The sequence below is a fragment of the Clupea harengus genome, chromosome 4, assembly GCF_900700415.2.
Source record: "Clupea harengus chromosome 4, Ch_v2.0.2, whole genome shotgun sequence".
Classification (NCBI taxonomy): domain Eukaryota; kingdom Metazoa; phylum Chordata; class Actinopteri; order Clupeiformes; family Clupeidae; genus Clupea; species Clupea harengus.
The window spans coordinates 18,197,934-18,219,755 of NC_045155.1; the positions used below are offsets into that span (position 1 = coordinate 18,197,934).

The 21,822-nt window shown below is 43.1% G+C and overlaps 1 protein-coding gene across 1 annotated transcript; it reads right to left on the bottom strand.

Moving 5' to 3' along the window:
* Positions 1-921: 921 nt before the first annotated feature.
* On the bottom strand, positions 922-19,887 carry ngfa (nerve growth factor a (beta polypeptide)). Its single transcript, XM_031566542.2, has 3 exons — positions 19,716-19,887; positions 2,579-2,693; positions 922-2,226 (listed from the first exon to the last, which is right to left on the bottom strand). Exon 3 carries the CDS (start codon positions 2,213-2,215, stop codon positions 1,355-1,357), a length of 861 nt encoding a protein of 286 aa, XP_031422402.1. The 5' UTR covers positions 2,216-2,226; positions 2,579-2,693; positions 19,716-19,887; the 3' UTR covers positions 922-1,354.
* Between the last annotated feature and the right edge of the window lie 1,935 nt (positions 19,888-21,822).

Here is a 21,822-nt window from a genome sequence, read left to right on the forward strand (position 1 = left end):
ACACCACACACACACCCTCAGTTTTCCAGATGTTCTCTGCAGCCCCATTCCTCCCGCGTGCACCTGACCCCGCTGGTACGGCTGCGGCTTTGGTTTACACATCAGCTCCATGGTGACGGGTGCTCTGTGGATCCCTGGCCAGGCGATAATCTGTCTCCTTCCTATTGTATATTTTGCCTGGGCGACCTGCATGACCCCTGCGCTGCCTGAGAGGGGTTCCAACTGGAAGAGCGTCCCTGTCAGACCCTCTGTTCTTGTAAGCAACCAGCCCCGTATTTTTATTGGGCACGTTCTGGCTCATTGGTTAAAACATATGAAAATAATATGCACACACAGACATACAGACACACAGACACACACACACACACACACACACACACACGCATGCAAATACACACACATTAAGGTTTGTTTTGATCTGTGGAATGTGGTTTGGAGATAAACGACTGGAAGGGATTTCAGCAAGTCCCTTTATAGGCACACCCCTTCAATATGTTCCACCTTGGCACTTTTGTGGTTTTTGAAAGCAGCATGAAAGAAAAGTGCTCTCATTTTTTATCCAGGCCCAGAATCGATTGATTTCTAGAAACAAGGAGTTCCACCATATGTTGTTCTCTCCTCTCCTCTACAATAGACAAATATATGGCATAGTGCGACATATAACTCGACTTAATGGCCTCGTTTTCACCTTTTATGTCTCAGCTGATGGGATTTTGGCTTGAATGGTCCTCTCTGAGTCATGGGATCCTGTGCCTAGTGCCCAAAATGGCTCACTGTTTTAATTTGTGGTCACAGAGACCCACATAAAGGGATAACTGACTGAGAAGGCCTAAATGGACTGCTGTAACTCTTTATAACTGAGTCACACTGACGGACTTCAACTCTGTCACATCATCATGGAAATGCTTCATCGGACCCTTCAAGTTACAATTTATCCAGAAAAGTAACGTTGCTTTAGAAAACAGACATAAGGAGGTTACCTAATACACATACTCAGGTGTTTAATAAATAACAGCATCAACATCAACAACAACACAACAAAAAAAGCGGGATTTCTTTTAAGCATACTGTATATACACACACATATATATATATATTTATATTTATATTTTGACTGTATAAACTATATAAATATGACATGCAGTCCTTATAACTTAAAACGACCAATAATTTACAGCGTGAGGTAGGGTGTGGGGTGGGGCCTTGGAGGACGGGCATATGTGGCTTGATGGGATAGGTCCTGGCCAGATGATTGGCAGTAAAGCTGTGGTGATCGATAGGTGTGTGAGTAGTGGAGGGGGGTGGGGAAAAGGTCCTGGGGAGGCTGCAGCAGCGGGGGCCGGCTGTCCTGATCTCAGCCTCTCCACGTCTTGCGGCTGAGGACGCACACGCAGGCGGCGTTGATGCGTATGAATCGCCAGGTGATCTGCTTCTTGAAGATGGTGAGTGCGCGCACGTATGTGTGCGTGTTGGTGCAGTAGGAGTTCCAATGGCGGCTGTCGATGCCCCGGCAGCCTGACGATGAGGAGCCCGACTTGCCCCCGCCTCTGCTGCCGTTCCCCCATTTGCCTCCGCCTCCACCTCCTCCGCCTCCGCCCCCGCCTCCGCCTCCTTTGCCTCCTGCCCCACCTCCCCCGCCACTGGGTTTGGTGGCGAATCGGCACGTGGTCTCGTAAAAGAGCTGCTTCTTCACCACGTTGTCAATGCGAACGTCCGGCAGCACCGTCACCTCGTGACCCGCCATGTCCGTGGCGTGGGTCATGTTGCCCACCCAGTGGTTCACGCTGTCGCACACCGAGTACTCGCCGCGGTGCAATAACTGCTCTGCCTGCCGCCGCACGCGGGGGCCCTGGTCCCACCCCTGCCCCTGCTCCCGGCCTGCGACCAGCCCCACTGGCTCGTTGTCCGGTGGCACCACATCACTGAATATCACGCGGGGCGAACGGTAACGCCGCTTGTTGAAGAGTTTGGTGTCCACGGTGGGGATGAGGTCAGCCTGGGCATCCCGGGATCGGCGCCGGCCCAGGGGCCGTGACTGTGAGCGCGACTGGGACTGCGACTGTTGGGCCGTCTTGCGCCGCTGGTGCTGCTGCTGCTGCTGGGGGTGATGGTGGTGGTGCGGGTGGTGCGTCGGCGGCGCCGGGGCGTCCTCTCCCATGTTCAGTGCAGCCTGGACGCTGATCAGGAAGAGCAGGACCAGTGTCGACGACCTCATGGGCACACGTCCTGGGAACGATCAGAGTCAGGGTCAAAAGCAAGATCAAATTTAGGATTAGATCAGGGTCAGGATTAGATCAGGATCAAGCTCATAATTAGAGGATCAGGATCAGAGTGACGTTTCATTCAGCCTGTCAGAGGCATACAATGTAGATCTGGATGGATAAACCACTCTAAAATTAAAAGTGCAACCTTTTGCTGGACATTGAAGTGGGGACAAATTAAATGAAAACAGCTTGTTTGGACACGCTAATGGTCAACCCTACAAGCATTTACAAACTGTGTCTGGCATTAGAAGTGCCCTCCTGAGGGCAGTGTGTGGTGCACTAGTGGCGGAGTGATGCATATTTTGAAGGAGCACCTGTGAAAAGTCTCCAGGTGAATGTCTCCTGAGGGGCTCCTAGAGCCAGTGTCCGGCACAGGCGGCTCCCCAAGCACCAGCCATCAGGACTGCCCCTGCTCCTCCACGCGTTACCCTGTACACACACACACACACACACACACACATTTTCAAATGTATATATTTAACACACCAGAAGAATATTTCAGTGGCGGCATATAGTTCATAATTGGTTCCAGTGGCAGTTGTAGCTTGTATGCCAGTTCAGTGGAATCTACTGGAAAAATTACAGGAACAAGCAAATATCAAAGTCAGAATCAGACTGAAAATAGAAGTCATATGTGTTGAAAAACCGTTCAGTAATCTAATACTATGATGACAATATTCAAACTGAAAAACTTTGGCTGAGTCACCAACTGAAAACTGTTGAAATGGTGGTGATCAGTCAGTCACAGTCAAACTCAGTCAGAGACTAGGCAGGATCAGAGCTGTTCTCAAATACGGGAGGAAATGTTCCTCTTGAAAACGACTGATAAAATCTTTCCCCTGAATCTCTCGTGAGTAGCATTACTGTCTCAATAAAAACAAACAAATGTCTTTAGGGAGTTACAGTAAATTGGAATTGGCACCTCTACACTGGCTGCCTCAATCTCACTGATGTCTGCACATGAGAATAAGAATGATTCAATTCTTTCTTTAGAAGTTTTGAGGCAATTTTTTATTAATCTAATTGAACTTTGAAGCACAGCTCAAATGATGCAATACTTTTGTGGGTATTTGATCAAAAAACCCCATGGACTGTGGAGTAAAACCTGACCTGAAAACTGACTGGCCATAAGTATGGTTTGAAGCAAACAGGAGGATACCTATAGTAGCTAGTACACATACTTGTTTGGCCGTGCAACGCAGCCTATAACAGACAGATGAGTTAGATTATAAACATCCACCATACAATATCCTGACATAGATACTGTACATATAACAGTAACTGTCACCCCATTTACCATATGCTATTGTCCGTGAAATTCCTTGTTTATTTCCATAGGCTACAAACTGTTTTATCCTTTCACACCAGAGACATTCACTGCAGGCATACAGAAGTACTTCTGGAATCAAAATGGAATTGTCCACAAACCCAGTAACTACCCTTTCTGAACAAAAGCACTACTGACACAACATATTACATCTCTTAAGCTGGCAGTCAAAGACAGAGGGATTGCTTAAACCTCAAAGGGGCATAGCCACGAAAGGCTAAAAGAGTCTAAATCAAGCAATAGATTGGCTGCCAGAGGGCCTTAGACCCCCTTCAGTGAAAATCAAGTTTTTAACTTTGCGAACATGTCCATATGGTGTTTTTTTTTTATACGAAACGAGTGAATCAAGCATGAGTGAAAAAAGCGGTCAGCGCCACGGATGAGTGTTTCCACCTTGCAACTGAACGAGGAACTTCCAGAAACGAAATCAGACAGTCTGGGTTTCATACTTATATCAGAGGAAAAGCCAGGTGGAGCTCATTTGCACATTTATAGCTCTGAGAATACTAAATGAGGCAAAGGTGTAGAGTTCGATCCAAGACATTTTAACGCCACAAAGGGATTTCATATAAAAACAACTTCTAAATATGTAATTTTGAGGAACAGAGATTAGTTTGTAGGGGTTTAATTACTTCCAGGAGAGGAACTTCAAATTTAGACACAAATCTAGAAAACTTGAAATGAGTGTGGAAGTTAAGCAGAAACACATTGGACGACGGAAGAATAGAGTGGGACTTAAAGAGACTAAAGAGGCCTGCACTCTGACCTTCAGTCATAATGGTTAAATCTTCTGAATCTCCCATTCAATGCCTGGGAACATATCTAAGACATCTTAAAGCGTTTAAGACTTTAGCATGATATCCGTGATGAGAATGGGCTCTAAGGGGACCAGAGGCATTCATGTTAACCTCACCCTACCATACATCATCCACCCAGTTTAGTCTCCTCTTGTGTTAGACCAAAAATGTCCATGGTCCTCTCTGTAGCATTTTGGGTAGCCTCCTGCAAGTTTATGACCCTCTTTCTATCATTCCTTACGTCTCCTGGGAGAACACATGCATTGCTTCTTCATCCATTCATGACTTAAAGCCCTTGGACAAAGTTATGGGGGAACAGAGGCTCCCTCCAGATAAAGAAGGTCTTCCTCACCCTCCCGAGACTTTTATAATTCATAGCCATTGCCGTAGCCTCTCACAGACACAGTAAAAAATATGGGGACCCTGGCTTGAAATATTGCCAGTAGCACAATCCTGGCCACCCACAGCCAGTGACCCTGACCTCATTAGTTCTAATGGACCCAGTTCACTGAATGCCATCTGCCAAGACTGACAGCCAACCCCAAGTGACACAAAGACGCCATGGGCCGGTCCCCAAACGGTTCCCCGAAAGACCTGTGCCGTATTCATATGGTAAACTTCACACACAATCGCAGCACTGCGAGTAACCCAAGCCATGTCCTCCCCTCCGTCCCCCGACCCCCTCTCCCCATTCCCCCCTTTGAAGAGGCTCAGGCCTGAGGGTCAGCGTTATCGCTGGGCCACCGGTGGGTTTTAAATGTCAAAGTGCACGCCGCTCACCTCCTCAACGAAAGCCGGGCCCTATTCATGACTACCTGCCTTTGGGGAGATGAAAGCAGCGCGCTGAACAACCGCCCAGGGCAAGGTACAGTATGTGCTGCAGAGGGCCTGTGGCTTCACGCTGATGGGAAATCCCCCGAAGTTAATATGCGCTAAGGTATCTTTGGTGAGCTTACTTATGCTAGGTGAATAACACAAACACCTCCCACAGTTCAAATGTAGGTGCTTGAGAATGTAGGCCACACAACCATTTTTTCCTTCTCTCTTGAATGGAATGACAGAATAAAGTTTTCCCTCATGTGGTCTTGTGTTGGTGATCTGTCCCAGACTCATGAGGACTGAGATGCTCTTGGTGTGGGTGTTCTACTACTGGATCATTTAATGGATGGGATTGTTGTACACATAGGAGGATAAAAGAAGAGACTGCCAATAGAGGGCAATATTGGCCAGAATTCCTTGCATACCTCAAGTTTAGTCATGGTCGTACCTATTGTCATCTGAAGCAAGAAAATGATAAAATACTGGTGCTTCTATATGGTTCTAGCTGAATGAATCCTCTGTGGTGGGAAAGACATCCTTAATATAGTAAGGGTGAATCTAGAATCACATTCATAGTGCCGTCCATTTGGCAGGCTCTCTGCAAACTAAATAATGATTCCAGCCCTCATGATACAAAAGGCATTTATTTGTTTGTGTTAAAATATATCATTTATTTGATTTCTTTCTTTTTGTCTTTATAGTCCACATATTTACTGCACTTTTGAGAGTCTTGCTGACATGGTTTCTCCAAGAAACGCGCTTCATGTGGTTGTACACTCATCGCTGGATAACATGTTCAGTCTTCACATAACAGTAGATGCATATCGAAAGGAAGCTCGAAAGGAGATAGAGAGTGAGAGTCACCACCACAGGCTTCACTTTTCATGTAGTGTTACACATCATGACATGATGGTTTTGAGAAACATGAGGAAAGAATTCCTATTCGCACAACCCAGTGGTCAGGTTCAGTATTTAGATGTCTATTACCCGTGTAATGTTTCTACCGTGATTCTACCACCCATTCTCACTGGCTGAAAAGATATGTCATTCTAATGCTTTTTGCAGAGCTACTTTCTTAGTTTACTGCCTTGTGATAGCAGTTTTTTTTTTTACTGCTATGAGGATCCTACACTATGTCTTGTTTATCACTGAGAGTTGGGAAAGACTAAGGTGATCTGAGATGACAGAGAATCCCTCTGGAGAGAAAAATGCCTTCTTCTCTCTCAAGAGTCTTAAGTCATGCTCATAGTCACAGCCTAAATCCTCCCAAAGTCTGAGCACTGCTAGCTATTTATCACTTTCGTTTTTACAAAAAAATTCCATTTCAAACTTTACCTCAAGTGCTTGTAAAAAAAAAAAACTTTCTTTGTGAATAGTCTACACACTCTCCTCATAGGTTCTTGAATAGTTTTATAACTGCTTCTGTAACTACATGTTACTGTTGACCATTCAATTGAATAACCAAATGTTCAACCATAAAGTTTGTTGTTTATATTTCTTGCATTTCAGTATTTTCTTTGTTTGTGTAGAGTCATCATATTTTAGGCGCTTTTTAAAAACTTGCATGAAGATGATATACCAACAGACCTGGCCAGTGTTCAAAGCCAGGTTAAGAGCCAAGTGTTTCTGTAATGTAACACATATGATTTTTCCCCTGACATTTGCACTTTGCTTTCTGCCAAAGAGTTTAACATCAACCCAAACCCTGGAGGGGCCCCATGCTGCTTTGATTAAGGGTTACAGTAAGTGCTGCTGGATCAGCAGGTATACTGCAATCAAACGCCTCAGCAATCTGCCAGAACCAGAGCCCAGGCCTGAGCCTGAGATGGACCATGAGGCTGCCTGCCTGCCTGCCTGCCTGCCTGCCTGCCTGCCTGCCTGCCTGCCTGCCTGCCTGCCTGCCTGCCTGCCTGCCTGCCTGCCCTGCCTGCCCTGCCTGCCTGCCTGCCTGCCTGCCTGCCTGCCTGCCTGCCTGCCTGCCTGCCTGCCCTGCCTGCCTGCCCTGCCTGCCTGCCTGCCTGCCTGCCTGCCTGCCTGCCTGCCTGCCTGCCCTGCCCACAGACATGGCCCAGTCAGGGAAGGACCTGAGCCCACCCCTCTCAGATGTGATGTGGTCAATGTCTATCCAGAGCTGCAGTGCTGCTGAGCCCCTTTTCACATGTGCACCAGATATAAACACACACTCACTTGATTAATACAGGATGACGAAGGCGACCCGCTATTTACATTGCCTGGAGTGTGCTTTGTATTTTAATGCTAAAAATATGTGGTCTATGCGCTCTACTGGGTCGCCTGTGTAAACACTGCCCAACATGAACACTTAAGGTCAGAGAGGTTGAGTGGAACAGGTTTTGACTAAAAGTATTGCCAGTGCTTGGTATTTGCCTGTTCCAATGCCAGGAAGTCATAGGTGGGGGATGGAGCCTGAAGGAGAAAGTTTTCAGTGTTTTTTAGATGTGAAAACCCTGTCAACCTAGCCCCCCCCGTCTCCAAACCCACACCTGGGTTTAAATATCTTTGGACCAAAACGTCACAGTGTTTCCCTTTATATGTGCTAAGGAAAACATGGGTACGGCAAGCGGGCGGTGTTGTGGCTAGCACTCTTATCCAGTTTCATCAGTGTTTATGCTTCCTGTCATCGAGACCACCCAATTCTCTCAGTTCCCATGTTTTAAGCTCACCTTGACACAACACACAGGTGTAAAGTCTGTAGGATATCTGCTGGTTAGTCACAGATTTGATGCGTTGACAAATATGATCATCAGCGCTAAATTAAGTTAAGCTCAGGGATTTCATGCCCAGTAATAAATGCTGATTTTGATCATCGCTTTCATAACACAAGACGTATCCATCCAAGTATGTCAAATTTAAACACACAAGGAATACTCAGATTTGTATATCTCCATTTATTACTTCTTCATGTGGATTTCTAAAAAATAAAAAGTCAGTGAAGAAGAATACGTTTTATGGGATGTTTGCAGAGGTGCCCTCCATAGCTTTAAAATCATGCATTCTTGGGAGGAAAATGATAATCTACTGATCCACATGGTCCATGTTTACTCCCTCTATTTGCAGTACACAGTAAATACACAGCTACAGTTATTCCTAAGGAACAGGAAACACGCAGAACTAAGGAACTTCCAAAATTGAAAGGTTGTATGTGAATTACACTGTCTGCAGAGTGGGTTTTTAATGAATGTGATGACATAAGGAAAGCTATGCATCAGTGCTTGCCTTTGTGTGTGCGCGTGCGCGTGTGTGTGTGCGCGTGTGTGTGTGCGCGTGTGTGTGTGTGCATGCACGCGTATGTGTGTGTTGTGTATCTGTGTTTGCATTTGTGATCAGCAATGTCCACACTATGTATACAGTCTGGTTAGCCTTAGATGAATCATGTTCCATTTCCTAAAGGAAACGACAGTCACCTGGCCTCGGCTCCTGCATAGCTGTCATGATGTGTTTTCCAATGGCAACAGCAGTCTGTTGTTTTGGCTCCATATGTCAACGGTGTCTTTTGCAAAAGTACACACCTCTTCACTGGTGTTGACAGAGGGAGGGAGATTATGAAGCCTTGTAAGAGATGGATGGCTACTTCCTTATCGCCAGGTGATAGAGAGCCAGAGAGAGAGAGAAAGGGAGAGGGAATGAGAGACGGAGATTGAGACAGTGAGGTAGACAGAGAAAGGGAGACAGAGGACAGACAGGGAAGGACTGATGGATATAAAAGAGAGGCAGAGAAATAGAGAAAGAGAAAAAGAGAAAGGAGAGTGAGGCGAACAGGCAGACACACAGAGAGAGAGAGAGAAACAGAGAGTTAGATAGATAAAAAGAGAGGGAATGAGAGAGATAGATCACATCGCTCTCTCTCCTTGCTTGGGGGAAAACCCGGCAGCAGAGCCTGAGCACACTGCACACTCACTGTCCTGCTCTTCGCCCCACTCATCGGGAGTAATTAGTTGACCGTGTCCGGCCACAGGGACCCGCTCACACAACAGAGCTGCTCTGTGGAGCTGTACAACTACTGTACTGCAGCAGACAATAGGCACTCTCATCCAGCAGCGTAATAAGATAAGTTTCTCATTGTGTTTTTGGGAACGGGGGACGGGTCGCGCTTGAACCCCCCCTGTCCGGAGCGGGGTTATGAACGCCCCTGCAGACATTTACGAACATGTCATGCATGACACAATGCTCCGAGCGTCGCCTTTTGGATTCGCCACGCCAGAAGAAGTTCTGCACAGGACCCCGATCAAAGGGGTTCCTTGCTAACTTCCCGTCTGTCAAGTCAAGACGGAGCGCCCGGACATGTCCCTAACAGTGGCGCGTATGTCTGGAGTCTCAATGACAATGAATCAGATGAGTTATCCTGCATATGCAGTTTACATTTGACATTTGAGAGGACTGAAGCTGGCGATTCTTCCGGCTCCTCCATATGGGACTAAAGTGCCCCCGTGACATTTCAATTTCTTGCGCTGTACATTACGGCTTGAATGCGTGCAGCGAACACAACTGATAAATCACTTTCAGTGAGTGAGTTCTTCTGAGTGAGGTCATGTGCAAACGAATATGAATGTGTGGAAGTTCACTTCTTAGGAAATCTCTAATCTTCTTTTGTTGACCTCACTTATTTACTTACAGTATCTAACATTACTGTGTTTTTTGGATTATTAAACATCTGAACCACCCAGTACATCAACTTAGGTTTGACTGATATTGGCAATGAAGTACAATGCAGATGTGAAGTTCTCTTAGGTCATGGACAAACTTACTGTAAACAGACAGGCTTTGTGCCGGAGCTACCATACAAAAAAATGTCCAGCTATCTAAAGTCCTGCAGATTATTTGATGATATATCTCTATTTTGGTGGTGTTGATCTAGACCATAACTACACCAAACAAATGCTATCAGCAACATTCAGTTACAGATTTTTATAGCAAGAGTTGAAGAGTTGAAGAGTATTATAGAATATATTTGAAGTGAAATATCCCCATTACTGCATCATCTCCTTCTCATTGATGCATGCTGGCGGTGCTAGCAATCAGTGGAGGAAATCTCAGGAGATAACTGACGTTAATTATGAATCTGATGTAATGCAAAGCTGGACTTTTTCACGGGCAATATGTTTTCACTTTCCAAAGCAGACTGTCTGATGAGGGTTCAAAGCTCAGTCAGGTTTGGATCGATGAAATGCTACTTGGATAGGCTAAATGAGAGGGAACAACTATTTCCCCCAATCACATTAGTGTCTAATCCTAATCACAAAATGCTGTTGTTGTTAGGAAATGATTACTAGACTCAAATACTGAGCTCAAATACTAGAAATCTGTCCCTATCAGTACACAATAGCATCGCGCAGCAGCATTGCCCAGCAAAGTAATTGCACTATGGGCCTCCTCCAAGTTAACCATTTCCATTATTGTGCCGTGCCAATTTTCTTTTTAAGGGATGACAAGATTGGAAACTATGATACATAACATGAGTATAAAGTAACAATCAACCCATATTACAGAGGTCAACTGATCGGAACGAAGCTCTTGTCATGACATAATCTTTGCTTAAATAGAGTTTGGAAAAATGCTTAGCTGTAACACAAATAACATGTAGTCATGTTGCTGTCTCTTACTAAACATGTAGTCATGTTGCTGTCTCTTACTAAAAGCCACGAGTCAGGCTTTTTGTGTTCCCTGGGCTCTGGACCAAGGAGGCTGATTTTGCTGCAGTTCCAGGACCTCCAACATGGACCTATTCACAGTGGTCCAACCTAAACGGTGTCCTGGGGCCTCATTATAAAATTCCATCCGAAAAACATTGTTTGTGTACAGACCTTAGGCTCTTCGTACGCAAGGAAATATTCTGATTTCTAAAACCATACGGCACACACCTACATGCAGTCATTGTGCGTGCGTGCACGAGCGCCATACTCCTCCTAGTGTCTTCCCACAGTCATCCATACATGGTCAATGTAAAATGATTCTTGAATATGCTTGAATAATGAGGCATTATTGGATAATATTTGAGGGAAAGATGGAGACCTCAGCTTGCAAAAAGAAGTCTAAGTTTGTGGAGTGAAGTGAAGTCTAACATGAGAAAATACACCAAATAAAAAATGTACTGAGTGAAATGTGTTCTGTATTAAATTAACTTACTAAAAAAGTGTCCGCTCTCTGTGCTTGAAAGGAGTACATTTTAATGGTAAAAAAAACTTCTTCACATTATTGTGCACTATTTCACATGGCACAAGTCACCATTAGCACTATTCATATGACCTTATAAAACCATGAATAGACTAGTGGATAGGTGGTTTGACATCAGTATGACCTTATAAAACCATTAATAGACTAGTGGATAGGTGGTTTGGGGCAAGTGCAGGATGCAGGGGTTTCTATTTTTCCTATACTCATACTCATACACATACTCATACTCATATTCATACACATACTCATACTCATACTCATACTCATACTCATACTCACCTTATAAGATATTTGAGTAGAGATAAATATCCACAGTTAGATGTAGGCCTATAGGCAGGCATTATGAAATGTAGTGATATGTGGTGATATTTTATCTGCTTATGTTTAATCTGGGAGTGAGCTTTATTTCATGATCTCACCATTGGGTGTCGCTGATTTGCGTGTTTAAATAACTTTGCATGCGTAGAAATGCGCATCTTTTCCCACAAAGAATTTTCTAAAATATGCACATTTCACCCCCGTTTACACAACCTTTTTGAGTGTAGCAACCTTTATAAATGAGGTCCCTGATCACACAAATTTGGATTCTGTTGTATTCTTTTTGTTGCCCATGAATCATTCTATCACACGGCTCCAAGCACTACTGGCATGTACTTTCTCAAGATTTTTTTTCCCCTACTCCTCCTGGTCTAACATTTTCAAAAGCTAAGGACAGCTTCCTGGATGAGTTGACTGCTAATATCATTGAGATGTTTGCTTAACAATGAAAGCAGATGGTAGGCAACAGACTGTCCATTCCTTGTCTTGGCCAGGTGCTCTCCCTGGGTCCGTAGAGGATAATCAATCTTATTCCAGGTTCCTGGTACCGGAGTGGACATTGCACAAGTAATCCCTGATCAAATCAATTCTGCAAAAATTCCGGAAATAGTGCAGTTCATTAATTCATTATAGTTAAAACAGATCTGCTCTTTGCATAATGTGTATATCATGATATGTGTAATGTGTATATCATGATACATGTTTGTAGAATGTAAACCTGAGAGATAGTTGTCTTCATATAAGTGTAACTGCAAAATAGTGTCATGAAACGATATTTTCTAACCTCAACTATTAATAAATAAACTAATAAAACATTGCACTTTAGTAACCCCAATCATAACCTCAGGAAGTTGGTTGTCCTTTGTTTGATTATCCGATTAAATGAGATCAGATTATTTTTCCTTTGGAAAACATCAGTGATTTGCTTGCCAGTGCAATAGGGCCTTCATCAGAGCAGGAGAGTGCAGTGCGGGTTACAATTATAGGTCTTGCAAGGACAATCTTGATGTGTTCTTAGACAATACTGAAGTGCATCATAAAGATAACATAATAGAAGGATCTTCTCCACTTCACTTCAACCGTTAGCACAGCTGCATGAATCGGCTTTATTTTCTGGCACTCAAGTAAAAACAAGCAAACGGACAAAACATTTTAAACACACCCACCCACGCACACATGCACACATGCACACATGTACCCACTAACACACACATCCATATCCATACAAACACACCCACCTACGCACACATGCACACATGTACCCACTAACACACACATCCATATCAATACAAACACACTCACCCATCTCCACACTCACTCACAATCACACAAACAGACAGTCAAATCCTTGTAGTAAAGTAAAATTTACATTTACTGAGAAAAAAACATCACCAAGTATATCTGGCTCGTTATTGTAGGGACACCAGCCAAAAGTACATGCCTCATTGAAAGCATGGCCTCTTGGAACATATCAGTTTTCAAACATACAATAACATTTGAATTAGCTATTAGAGGATGACAGGAAAAGTAGATTTCTGTGGGAATGAACACAAATAATTTCAGTGGTTTGAAACGGACAGGATGCCAGTAAAAATCAGCAGTCCAGTTAGACTGTATCAGTTTCCACAAAGGCAAAGTTGTGGATGTATGTGTAATGGCTGCAGTGTGGAAAACAGGTTTATGTGCAACTCACTGCAGGCTGACGTAATGGTAGCTAAATTCTCCCTTTTATTTTCCCAGACAGTTTTTCTGCCTGATCTAATGATTTGATTGACTTTTAAAAACAAATTAGTAAATAGCTTTATATTCATATTTTTTTATTTTTTATTCTTGTGTTGGAGAACTCCATAACACATGCACAAAACATATGAATATACATATTATATATATAAATGTTTGGATACATCGGTTTTTATGACAAGAGATTTCAACCTAACATTCATGTGTCAGGATGATGAAGTGTTCTCTATTGGGATGACACCTTTCAACTGATAAATTCAATATGTGATTTAATTCCTTATTACAGATTATTTATTTATGATTTAATGTTTATAGACTTTATAGTCATATTTGGTTCTCACATGAACGTGTGTCATCCATAACTTGGGAGTGTAACTTCAGCTTCCTGTTAAATAACCGAATAAAACCATTCTACTTTAGTCAGCCCAATCATAACCTCAGGAAGTTGGTGGTCCTTTCTTTGATTTTCCGATTAAATTAGATCAGATTATATTTCCTTTGGAAAACATCAGTGATTTAATGTATTTATTTTTGTGAGAAAATGAATATTGTTTAATCAAAGCCATTCATCACTTTAAATACAGTACTTGTCATATTCACTTCTCACATGAACATGTGTCATACAAGCCATCCATAACTTGGGAGTGAAGCTTCATGACAGTGTTTGATTAAACCACTACCATGATATAATCATTTAACATCAGCTATCCTCTAAAGGCAGATAAACATACTGATCTACAGGTACATCTGGGGTGGAGTGAGGAGAAAGAGTGGCAGAAATTATCAAATCACACATAAATACTTAAACTTTGGAGATGCCTTTTAAATGTTATTCAAAATTAAGAATTGACCTGAACATCCTCGCATAAAACACAGTTCTCTCATACCGTGTGTGGCTAATGTTTTTTCCCTGTCAATATAACACCATTTACTTCACAAAATGACTTGTACTGATATAAGATTTCAAATGTGCAGTTCAGTGCTTATAAATGTTTTTATAGAGGGTTTTTATATGAATCGCATCATATCACGTCCTCAATGATAAACAAAGCCAAAAACCAATAGCAAACATTTTTGAATTGCCTGGCCCTAAAATGTAAAAAAAAAAAAAAATTGTTGAAATACCATATATTCACTTTATATATATTCACATGGATTGTTTTGTTACCAGATATATGAATAACTGTAACTTAGTTAAAGGTGAGTGACAGAACAATCCCACAAAACTCACATCTCACAGAACAATCAACTTGACCTAAAAATCCAAATGGCCAATTATATATAGTTATACACCATTTTTGATGACTGCTGTTCCAACAATATTGTATGCAGTGATATAGAATATTTTAAAGATCAAAAAGACTATAAACCCATTTGCGCTCATTGAGGAAATGAACTTGGCATAACACGTTTAACACATTAAGTGAACTGCAGCAATGTCAAAGGTTCTAAGGTCTCTAAAAAAAAAAAAAAAACTGTTTAACGAGACTAAAAATATTCTCAAAAAAGTATGAATTGAAAAAAAAGCATTTGCTAAACATTTCCAGAAATCTTGATTTTCAACTAGAAAAAAAAAAGAAATTAAAAGAGCCCTTGCTTGTCCCTATTGAGCCATTGCTCTTCAATAGCCTGTGAATTTCTGTGAAGAAGTGTGGCGGTGTTGAATGTCCTCATAACGAACTCTCCCAATGCACATTACAAGCCCTGATACATAACCCAACGGGATGCCAGTGGCTGCTTTGGAACGCCTGAATTGTACTTTTAGAGGTTCCTCCACCCACCCACCCCCCCACCACCCCCCGACACACACACACTCAAAATACTTTGTGGGTGGTGAGACCTTGAGTGCCTGGTGAACATCTTTTCCAGACTACTGCTTTTTGGCGACCTTGACATTGAACAAAGTTCTCATGACAAGCCCGTTCATTTTTGGCAAAAGCTCTGCCATCATTTCCTTTAGCTGGTGAGAATGTAATCCTTCACAGTGGAATTGGAGAGCGACATGTAGACAGGAATGCACACTGTGCACAGAGTGAAGGAGAGAGAGAGAGAGACAGAGAGAGAGAGAGAGAGAGAGAGAGAGAGAGAGAGAGAGAGAGAGAGAGAGAGAGAGAGACAGACAGACAGAGAGAGAGAGGAATGGTACCAGACCCCTTTTACTTTCACTCAGAAATATCTAACTTCCTGAACTGCTCCCACAATTGAGCATTTTCTTCCAACCATTTCACCAGCTCACCCGTTCTCCTCCTGGATCTTTTTGCCTTTCGAGCTAATTGAAACCAGTGGCCAACACTACCATTAGCCTCACCTTAACCACATTATCCAGCCTCGCCATCACCATAACACATGCATGGTGTATGTTCTCTGAATCTGAAAATCATTTGAGATGCATTCTTGCAGTGAATTCATTTCTGATCTTTTGTTAATATGCTGGGGGATTTTCAATGGATTTTTTGCTCCAATATTGCATTAGGTGCTTAACTCCCATTCAATGCTTCTCAATGGACTCTGTGGTGGCATTCTGACTGTATGTCCTGAGAGAAAACGTGAATGAAGAGAATGATTTGGAGGGCATCATGACTTCAAAGTGGGTTTAATGGAGATGCTTAGTCAGTCAAGACGTGGGTGTCAGCATAGCCCTGATCTCAAAGGTGTGTCTGAGAGAGAGTTCGGCTGTTTTATGCCCCCATAATGATACCTAATTAGACCTGGGTGGATTGAGTCCATAATGTTGTGTGGCTGGCTGCAAGCGCAAAAGGTTAAGCCACAAAAGCGTTTTTACATGTTTTTCCTTCTGCAAAGAAAAGAAAGAGACCCTCACCATATGTTTGCGTTCAAAGATTCACACAAAGCGCCTTGTGTGCTGTGAGGATATTGTGTTGACATGGGGTGCGTGGGCTCTGCAGCGGTCTCAAAGAGAGATTAGTTGATCATGTAATATCTGCTGGAGAATACTGTTGGGCCAATGTGTTCTGGGTTAGAGCCCAAGGCCAGTTTGAAAAAAGTCCAAACACAGTCTGGTCTCGAGTTGGATAGCATCAGTGCAATATACTTGGCTCTAAAATGGCTTGTGGTGTACGTAACTTGTCTGTGTAAACATTTATAGACATAACAAATGTATTAATCACAAAAAAACATCTCACATAAACACAGAGAGACTAACTGTGGATTGTACCCACAGAACTACTTTTTTGCTATGTATGTATGGAAGTGTCGTTTTTACCTATACATTTTTTTTCCCAGTGGATTCTATAGGATTGGATCCATATTCTTCCTGTTGTGTCTGAGTTAACACAAAGAGAGAAAAAGAGAAAGACTTTGTGTCCTCTGACTCACAACAGGTTTGCTTACCCTGAAACTACAAGTCTGTGCATAGGCCCTCCATAGGCAAGCAATGCAGAACATGTCATCATGAGACAGCAAAACAGAAGGCTTGCTCAGACCACCGTTTCTGTGGTTGCGGCTGGTTCTTACAAAAAAAAAAAACACCCGAGTCAACACTCATTCGTCTGAGGATTGTTATGATAGTAGTCGTAAGCGGCCAAATGATTAACCATTAATCAGGCGTTGGTGATGTTATGGAAGAAGAGGACACCCCTGGGCTGTTGAAATAGATCTTATAGTGATGAGACATACTGTTCACAGGCTGAGTGAAGTGGAGGGCTTCCAAGCAGGCTTGTACAAAAGGATGAATGAAACCAAAGATTAAGAAAGTCTGGTGAGATGCATTGGTATTTTCACAGGGATTTGGTATTGAGGGAAGATGAACAGGGGATGAAGCATACATTGTTGACAAATGACAAAAGATAAAACAGAAAGAAGCCAAACATCTTTTGATGCTGAGCGACTATATAAACAGCTCTCTGAATGCTCACACTCTTATAGTGATGTTACGAGTCGTGCAGGTGTTTGCACTCAAAAAAGACCAATTATGGTAAGTTGTTGACTCTATTGATGAGTCCATTTTTGAATGTCTGGCCATTTCAACATCTTTACAAACGTTCCCTTACTCAAGTTCATCTTGTTAGAGTATTCATTTACTTTTCTAAATCTTTTCATTTACATATATATATTTAGGATACTCGAATAAGACATGATAAGATGTATGATGAGAGATGTTACAGAATAAAATATCACACAAATATTTACACCGGTCTTCAAATGTGCATAATAGCTCATGACTGAAAATTCCAAAGTGTAAATTGGCAGAGTGACTTCTTATTCTTCTGTTGCCCACAAGGCAGGCAGATAGGCAGGCATGGAAAAAAACATCCCAGAGAAAAGTAACTTGTCTGGTAGTATTTCATCTGCTTTTCCCAGACAGTAATCCAATGATCATCCCAGGGAGAGTACTGTGGCTTTCCCTCCCTGTTGACAGCCCGAAAGGCTCAATGGATTCTCACAGCCTTGACCTCTGTCTCAGGTCACCCCTCTTGACGAGCACAAAGGCAGCTCTTCCCAAAAGGGAGTTTTCTCAAAGGCGCTTGACATAAAATATTATTTCCTACTGTTTCCCATACATTTTTCATTGTCTCTCTCTCCCTCCCTCTCTCTCTCTCTCTCTCTCTCTCTCTCTCTCTCTCTCTGTGCGTACATTGCATTTACAGTTGAGTGCGGATGGAAAGGGACATCTGATATCTGTGTCACTCTGTCTATTACCACGCTGAAGCCAGCGCTGCACCCAGGTGGAGTTGGCTGAGGTGCGTTTGGCTGTAATCCACACGTGCCGGTGAAGACCTCATTAACACTCATTACCACATCCAGCATCGATTGTGCCCAGATAGCAGCTGACAGTGGAACCGACCCCGGCTCTGCTTTGGCGCTAAGCTGCCGTCTCAGAGCCAGTTCAGGGCCGGATGCGTTACAGGTGGTGCTGCAGCAATGTGGGATGTGACCAGAGCACTACAAAGGGAAAGCTTTAATTCAGGCTCAATGGGAAACCAAAGCTGGCTCATAAATAATAATTGCAGAGATCATTGTATGAAGGGGAAAAGAGCCACTGCCCATCTGCTGCGGATGAAGGGTGCATTTGAGTTCTGTTTGGCCCTGATGACTTCAGCATGTTCAGGCTCTGGCAGGGCTACCCTCAATGGCTTGATATAAAACTAATATTTACATCTTTCACCTGCAGTCAAATATAGAATTTAGGTGGTAACCTCATAGCTGTATGTAAGTTATCACAATGTTGCTAAAGTTATGAGGAAAGTACTATTAATTTGTTTAGGTGAACAGATGGGGAAAAAGACACTATAACATTATTTGGGAATTTTTTTAGAACTTTGTTAGTATTTGTTGAACTTTGCTAAAGAGGTTGCTTGAATGCCAGAAAAGGTTGATATCTCGTTCCCAACAGGAGCCTTTTCCATTCATCTTAGGCACCATTCCTAGTGGCAATCTGAAGTGAATTTAGTTGTTTTTTCTTTCCTCATAAAAGCCCCTTTAACTCGCTGGGGCTGATGTTTACCCTCTGTTCCAATACGTGGGGAGTATTCCCTGGTGTGAATACCAGCTATGAAGCCGACTGACACGCTAACAACTGTCTCCGCCCAGATGAAAATGATAAAGACTGACCGTGTTCCCTGTCTGTGCTTGGAGCAAGACTGCGGCTGAGAGAGAGAGAGAGAGAGAGCTTAGCTGGTTGTGTAACATGAGGAGGCTGATGGTAAGATGTACAGAGAGAGAGAAAGACAGAGAGAAAAAGAAAGAGAAGGAGAAAAGCAACCTGATGTCCCAGAGGGCTCTCCCTTGGGGAGAAGGGAGAGGTGGGGAGGAAGAGGTAGACTAGTAAGTTCCACTGAACTCTACAGAATACCCCCAACCAGCCAGAAACACCACCACCCTCCTATATCCAGAGCTCTGCAAGCACTTCACAACCAGTAGGCTCTGTTGCACAATTAAGGTGAAAGTCGGTAAATTACTCGACTGCCTACTCTCTCTTTCTCACCCGGGCTGGACTTGAGACTGTTCTCTCACTGTTCCTTTCACTCTCTCCCCTTCACACCCTCTCACTGTTTCAGAAACCTCTTTATACGCCATCAGATACAAGTCCCCCCCAAAAAAGTGAAACTTAAAAGTTTTGATCCCTGAAAGAACTTTCTTCAGCACTGTCTATGGGCAACAGGTTTAAGAAGACTAACGTGGAAGCTGACATTTGAAAAACACATTTGCTCAGCTGACAGGTATGTAAACTTTCTCTCTCCACGACAACTATCCCCCACAGCACAACTATTCCACGGGCAAGATATCATCAGTCACTCTTACCTCAGGTCTCTCTTCAACTCTTGAGTGAGTCAAGTCCCAGGCAAACGTTTGGTAGTATATTCCACCTTCCACTAGTCCAAGAAGTGTATCCGTGCAAGCCCAAAGCCCAAAGTCCTGCTGCTGGCTCCTTCAAAGATGACCATCCAGGTTGAGTGCCATTCACGCCTGCTGTGCTCCCACTCTCTGTGGGGAGATTGATTGTTCTGAAAGTTAGAGGAGAGGAGTCCCAGTAGCCAGTCCTCCACCTCCTCTGAGGAACTCCAACAGGTCCTAGTGCCTACCACTCTGACTCTCTCTCAGCCACTGCTCTGGATACTTTGGCTCATCCTTCTGTGTGTGTGTGTGTGTGTGTGTGTGTGTGTGTGTGTGTGTGTGTGTGTGTGTGTGTGTGTGTGTGTGTAGATATGTGTGTGTGTGTGTGTGTACATATGTGTGTCTGTGTTTGTGTGTGTATGTGTATACATATGTGTGTTTGTGTGTGTGAGTGTTTGTGTGTGAATGTGCGCATGTTTGTCTGTTTGTGTGTGTGTGTGTGTGTTTGTGTGTGTGTGTGTGTGTGTGTGTGTGTGTGTGTGTGTGTGTGTGTGTGTGTGTGTGTGTGTGTGTGTGTGTGTGTGTGTGTGTGTGTAAAGGGGTTGCACATATCCATGGCTGTGTGAGGGTCCTCCTGTGGCAGTGATTCATGAGTGGCCACCACGACCTGCATTAAGAGCTTCACTTTGCTGACATTTCCTGTGGAGAGCTAATGTTAGTCATGGCTGCTTCAGTTTGACTTGACGCAGTTTGAGATCACAGGAGCCAGACCACATCCACCACCACCACTGCTGCTGCCATGGCTCTTTTTCATATGTCTCTGTGTGTCTGTGTCTGCGTCTGCGTCTATGTCTGCGTCTGTGTGTGCGTGTGTGTGTGTGTGTGCGTGTCTGTCTGTGCGTGTTTGTGTCTGTGTGTGTCTGTGTGTGTGTCTGTGTGTATGTGTGTGTGTCTGTGGTAGTTTGTGTATGTCTGTGTGCATGTGTGTTTGTGTGTGTGAGACATACTAATAACAAATTAAGTGAGATCTGATTAGATTCATAACAATGTCAATCATTGAAATGTATTACATTTGGGCAATTCACAAGTACTTGTGGTAATGAACAGTAATAATGTAAAGTTATTTTGATGAGTTATGCATAAGAGGTCCACACAGACGGCTCTGTGCACTGTGTTTTCTCACAGCAGACACATTTTGAATTTCTTGTTAAACTTAACACTGTATTGCAAGCTCAGAAGTTGTGGAGTGTGCTAAGAGTAGTGAAAGGCAGCAAAACTCTCACATATGGACGAAACCTGGTTTTAATCACGTTGGACGGGAAATTCCCATAAACACCCCCCCCTAACATACACTTTCCCCATGACCAATGAGATCGCACCATTCCCAAAGCTTCTTTCATTTTTAAGATTGCGTTAGGGCATTCGGAACGGGCAGTGTTTGACACTCAACACCTGCCCTTGCCAAACACACTCTATATAACTTTAGTTTGTCTTTTTTTGGGGGGGAATTGAATTTAGTCTAACATCAGAATAGTCTACCTTAAGAATGCTGAATTTCGTCTAATATGTCTAGAGCCATAATGGCCATACATACTTTGTGAACCTGGCCACACCCAGCATTGAACTGGGACATGCTGCTCACGTATCACAACACAAGGGTCTCAGAGTCACTTCATTTTTCACTTCATACGTTGACTGTCTCACTCCCACCAAAAGGATATCCATTTCTGAGCCCCTGGCCCTTTGGAGACACGCTCAAGGAGACACAGAGAAATGGCGAAGAGGGAACTTTAGTCCTTCTTTACACAGACAACGGATAAGTATTTGACTGATGGTGTGTCTAAAGTAGATTAAAGTAGTCAGATGCTAGGTACATTTCACCAATAATCAATCCAGTTGACCATGTAAAATATCTAAATATATCAAAATAAAATTTGAATAAAGCACAGCACAGAAAGCATTTACACTGATGTTTGGTCGTTTTGTTTTTGAGTTATTTGTGATGGATTTGAAAAAAAGTATTCAATCATTCTTCGATACTCTATTCCCCTGACAATAAATAGAACTACAAATG

What these genes read in the sequence shown, in the direction of transcription:
- ngfa (XM_031566542.2), bottom strand. Translation starts at nt 2,215, where the DNA reads ATGAGGTCGTCGACACTGGTCCTGCTCTTCCTGATCAGCGTCCAGGCT.